Raw genomic sequence first — 5,634 nt, 5'->3', positions numbered from 1 at the left:
GTAGCCAGTTGGAAATAAATGCCATACGTATCGCGAAATGAAACGGTATCTGAGAACAACTATTAATTAACAATCGCTATGTGCGTTGTCTGTGCAAGCTTGAATGGAACCCGTTTGAGTAATTCCAATCAGTTGCACGCATATTCAAACCAACACAGCAGGTGCTTAAGTGCTAAAGTGCTAAAGTAATAGAGCGCAGAGGAAATAAAAACGGGGAACAGTACGAAGGTATCATCACTTCAACCCATAACTTTGGAGTTTCATCGACAGAACAATAATTCCACCTGCACGTGTCGGATACGAAACGGTAAATAGTCAACCAGAATGGTGGAAAAGCAAAACCTGAGGTTGAAAATTGAATAACATAACAGTAATATCTTAATGCTTCTAAATGGGATAAGCGTACGATCTTACGGATATCCGTATTGCTACTGACGACGGAAGAATGTGCTTCAGGTTCGATGAGTCTTCGATTGTCTGCTCCTTCGGACTAGTTTCCTCTTCATTGTAAACCTATGATAAGTTTAAAGTGGAAAATACGTCTTGGAAGTTGAAGTAAAAGAAATGAAATAAGTGTCAACCGTGAGCGAAGGACCGGAATTTACTTTACTCTGCGCATGAGTGAATGCGGCGCTTGTGTTTTCCTTCCATATTCAAAATATTTCCGCATTCTTAGAATTGTGTAACTGCATTCTCAGACAAACCATCAGTGATAATAAATGCGTCATTCTTCATACAATGGGAGAAATAAGCCATCTCAAAGTGGGCCTGACTGATCAAAAACTAGCAAGGTTGATTGAGTGGTGAAGGAGTATGTCCTGTTAACCCACTATTTCGAGGGGCACTGCCTTTAATTTACTGTCTTGTAAAATCTTATCAAAATTATGCAAGCATTGACAACATCAATTGCCATTCACACTCAGGGTCTTAAACGAGAAAATGCTGCTTTTGTAATTACATCCGCAACTGGTTTGACTTTCAAGTCTCCTCGCGGATAAGGACTACAAACCGTGGACCCTGGCCCGTCTCACAACCCTTTAATGTTCAAAGGGACGTTAAAGATCCCACACACTAGTCGCAAAGAGTAGGGCATGGATTTCCCGGTGTTGTGGTCTGGCCTTTCCTTCAGCAATGTGGTCGACTTGGAGTAATTTCTGAATGGACTACTGACAGAAACCCATAAGGGTTGAAACGTGTACGCGTGTTCACAGCTTCCGAATATTCAGTGCGAACTGATTGGTTGAATGTTTCAGTGCTAAGTACCATATTTGGAAACCCCTCGCTCTTGTTGTTCCAAATATGGTACTTAGCAAATCGAATATTCAGAAGCTTGTTTCCCAGCACACAAGGGGCCGTTACACGTTTCAACCCTTATGGGTTTCTACTACTGATCAATGAGACCACATGACAGCAAAACAGACAGTAGTGCAATTGAAGGAGTCCAAGTGCTGAAACTGGTAGAGATAAACGGTTGAAGGGACGTTACAATTTGAATAATTGCGCACGTAATACAATGCTTATGTATAAAAAGATAATGAAGAAAAATTATAGGAAAAGAATAGCATTACTCTTTATCCGATTGACCGTTTTAACAAACATCGCAGGGCAATTGATAATCCAACCAACGCCTCTGAGCCTACCTCAGCCTCAGAGCACTCAATTCAGTTCAATTCAATTTTTTTAAAGTTAAGTGACAAGGGAGAATAGAAATGGTCGCTAACAAAAATGACTCACAAATCCTGACTTAGGATCAGACCGCTAATGACATTTCATCTTTTCCACTTCAATTCATTCATTTCAATTCAGCCTGCAGCATACAAAAAGCAAGAGAAGTTTGCCTCGTCAAGAAAGGAAACACCGACGGCCGTTACGACTACGAAAGCTTCACAAAACAACAATATCATTGGTTGAAAGAGCATAAATAATCGTGCTGCCCGTGTAGCACGGATTTTAGCAAATGTTTGCGGTTCTCTGCCTAACGACGACGTGAATTCACCAAATTTGAGGTTTTGATGACAACGTAAGCATGCAACAGATAATCTTTCATACCTGTTTCATGTTGTCACTCTGAAACCGCTCGTCCAATTTACTTTAATTTAGGATACTTCGTCCATACTGTAGTGTAGGACGTGAACGAGACTGAATAACCGCGAAAGACTTACAATAGAGCGAAGTTATATTTTGACTAGGTGACGTTTTCGTCGACCGTCGCCGTCGTAGATCTTATGGTCCCTACCCTCTTGAACCGTTACGTGTAATCGACAAAGATCAAATGTAATGCTATATTCTTTCCCTATATATATATATATATTTTTTGTTATTACATAATGTATTGTCTATTTATACTATGTTGTTTAATAGTTATTGCAACACCTTCACCGCTCGTCCGCCGTTCAGTATAGAATATTCATCTTGTACTGTATTTTAAGGCCTAGTTTATACCTCGCGCTATCGTCGAATTTAATTCAGACGAATTTAATTCCAGGCCTTTCTTTAAGATAAATGCGACGATAAAGCGACGTCTATAACGAGTTAAATTCGTCTGTTAAATTAAATTCGTCCTAGACGCTTTATCCGAAACGGATAAAATATCTCTAAAGCGTCATACGGTTTATCCGTCGCACCAGCGTCGCGTCGAATAAAATGCATACATTATTTTCGTACATTATAAATTATACCTCTGACCAGGTATATTGCATTCCGGCTGAGAGATAAATTCGACCATAATTCGACCCATTCATTTTGACGCGTAAAACCACGGTACGGATGGACGAATTTAATTGGAATTAAATTCGTCTGAATTAAATTCGACGACAGCGCGACATATAAACTACAGGCCTAAGAGAGGGTGGCTTTAGGATGAGATGGATGTGTATTTTCTGTACACTAAATAGAACTGTGTGGACATGATACCATTATGCTCTATATTTCTTCACAGGTCACGTTTTTTTCGCGTTCTACAGGATAGATTTGTCTATACATGTGATTGCACCCTTCCCGGAAGGGAAATGACATTTTGTCTATCGCGTGATCATTCGTGTTTCGCCCTCGGTTTTTAGGTGCACTATCCGCCATTCTAGCCCTTGGTTAGTTGATTCTTCGGAATACATCATCGTGGGAAATAGATTATTATTGAGAGAATTCTTGCCAAAAGATCGATATTGTTGCAAGTATTTGTTATAACCCGTGTTCGATATTGGCTTGGTTTTCTTATGAATATTTGTATTGTCTGAGATTCCACGAAAGAGGGTGGGGATGGGCGAATGCAAAGGTCTCGAAAAAGACGAGCGAACTTTATTTCAAACAACCTGCTCTAATTTTGTCAAGAATAACACTGAAATGTAAATGATTCTGAATACTTACTGTAATAAAAACTAATGCCTTGTCAAGAGCAAATTAGTCCTCGTTGCAAGCTTTCTGAATACTGAACAAATTGTACGACGGTTGTACGCGAAGGACTCTTCAAGACAACAGAGTCGTTCAAAAACAAGAGACAAATTAATGTCAAAAAATGCCCTATCCATCACCTCACTTCTTGGACGCAGAAAACCAACGGGAAAGCTTTAATAAGGGGGCGGGCTGTGTTTTTGTAAAAATTTAGACGTATAATCTCTTCAGTTTTACAAATCTTCGTCTATTTGAACTTTGAACACTTGCTTGAAGCGCGTTGGGGCGTGCACTGCGAGATCATATAAATTATCCGAAACTCCACCCCTATAGCTCAATCTGCCCCTAATACCTCATTTATCATTATTTTTATTGCTATTTTTTTGTTATAAAAGTTCCGTAGGTCTGCAAACCTGCAAGAGGACTCAGATCTCTGAAAATCGAAAACGAGAAAATCTCGGGTCAAACGCAGGCAAATTCTGACATCGTTCACAAGTTAAATTTTCTACTGTTGTAAGAAAGTTTACAGTTCTTTTTCTGTTGTATTTATCACATAATAACGAAGCATCTGTACGTCTCAAACATGGATAGACAGTATTTCAGCTGTTGCTGTTTCATAATACCTTGCGAACAGAGTCTCTTTCGATCTTCCTAGATTTGTCGGGAAGAGGACTTATCTAGGAAGATCGAAAAAGACTCTGCTCGCAGGGTAGTTTCATAACAACTTGTAGAGGAAAATGATAATATTTCGGTGTAACACTGCGAAAGTGAAATGTTTAAAACGTGACCAGAATTATGCAAACTTCTAAGCACAAGGTATCACATGTAGCGTGTAATTTATGTTATATATCAAATTATTAGTCCTGACGGGAAAGAAAAAACATGAGTTATGCTCCTCAAGGAAGAACAATCAATAACATAAAGTGTCTTTCAATGTGTTTCATTTTTGAATTCGCGTGACCTTATCATAACAACACGGGTGCTTTACACGTGTATTTACGCAATATCAAATAAAGGAAACGAAAGTGTTAAAATGATTAAATTCCTGTCAAAAAATCGTCTTAGCGATAATCAAGCAGCATTTCAATGTAAGAGACCCTCATATTTGCACTTTTCTCAGAGCTTTTCTTGAAAACAGTAGCCAAAAGAGGTTATATTCCAACGACCTTTGATTGAAATGCAATGGCTGTTCGAATTTTCGACATTTGAATTTTTCCCTCTTTGGAATCTTGTTTCCATGACAATGTCAGATCATGCGACTTTTCTAAAATTATCAACCAATAACCTCGTTTGTTTTGCACTTACGTCATGTTATGACACGTGATCTTACAACAAAACACAATGGTGTGTTCGGCCTTTCCCGTACCGCCGAAGTAAACGTGAGTGCCCAGTGTGGAATCGTGTTTTTGGGTGTAGTTGATCAAAATGGACGCTTTAAAGGAGCAGGCTATGATAAATCAGTTTGTCATGGCTGCTGGGTGCGCCAGAGACCAAGCTAAACAGCTCTTACAAGCCGCACATTGGCAGTTTGAGGTAGCGTAGCGAGTTTGTTTTGATTGCGACGTGATGAGGATGGAAGCGGCTATCTTACTCTGTGTTCAGTTGGCCTTAATCTATTGATGTTTGAAGTCACTGTGTTTCGTTTTTTCTTCTAGACTGCTCTAAGTTTGTTTTTCCAAGAAGCAGCGATTCCCTCGCATTCGCAACACAACGCAGTAAGTGTGAGTGTTTTGAATCAATTTCCCGGTTCCCTTTGTCGTTGTTTATCTCACTTTGTCTTGTTGTCTTTCAGCTTGTAACGCCAGCAAATACACCCGCAACTCCGCCGAATTTTCCAGATGCCTTACTTGCTTTTTCGAAACTTCAAGCATCCGATACTAGTCCCAAACCACAGACTTTGAACGCCAGTCACCAACCCGTGAGATGATTTCTTACCACAATGTTGTCATCCCCTCACAACCGTTCATTTGTAATTGTGTAATTCCACCGTATCTTTCTTCTACGCAACATTACTGGACCCTTTTTTATAATACGTTTGAAAATGCAAGATAATTAGAGGATCTACAGCGAAAAGTAAGCTACAAGTCAAGATATGGGAAGGGAAGAAATAAGTTGATAATATCGACATGTGGACAAAGGTTTCAGTGGAAAATGCCGGCTCAACCAAGCAGAACTCGAAGAGTACTTCGTTGTGTTCATTTAAATGGCAATATTGATGCATGTCGCTGTTAACGGACAAAATATAGG

The 5,634-nt window shown here is 39.5% G+C and overlaps 1 protein-coding gene across 1 annotated transcript in view; it reads left to right on the top strand.

Annotated features, from left to right (window-relative positions):
* The first annotated feature begins 4,734 nt into the window (after positions 1–4,734).
* The window catches only part of LOC138059591 (UBA-like domain-containing protein 2), a 1,665-nt gene continuing 765 nt past the window's right edge, over positions 4,735–5,634 (top strand). Inside the window, exons 1-3 of the mRNA XM_068905221.1 lie at positions 4,735–4,920; positions 5,043–5,102; positions 5,180–5,634. The exon at positions 5,180–5,634 is cut by the window's right edge and continues 765 nt beyond it. Coding sequence (XP_068761322.1) covers positions 4,813–4,920; positions 5,043–5,102; positions 5,180–5,314 — 303 coding nt within the window. The 5' untranslated portion in view covers positions 4,735–4,812 and the 3' untranslated portion in view covers positions 5,315–5,634. The remainder of the gene's footprint in view (positions 4,921–5,042; positions 5,103–5,179) is intronic.

This window comes from Montipora capricornis, chromosome 8 (assembly GCF_036669925.1).
Source record: "Montipora capricornis isolate CH-2021 chromosome 8, ASM3666992v2, whole genome shotgun sequence".
Taxonomy (NCBI): domain Eukaryota; kingdom Metazoa; phylum Cnidaria; class Anthozoa; order Scleractinia; family Acroporidae; genus Montipora; species Montipora capricornis.
The sequence above is the reverse complement of the archived record's forward strand: the minus strand, read 5'-3'. Positions and strand labels throughout refer to the sequence as shown.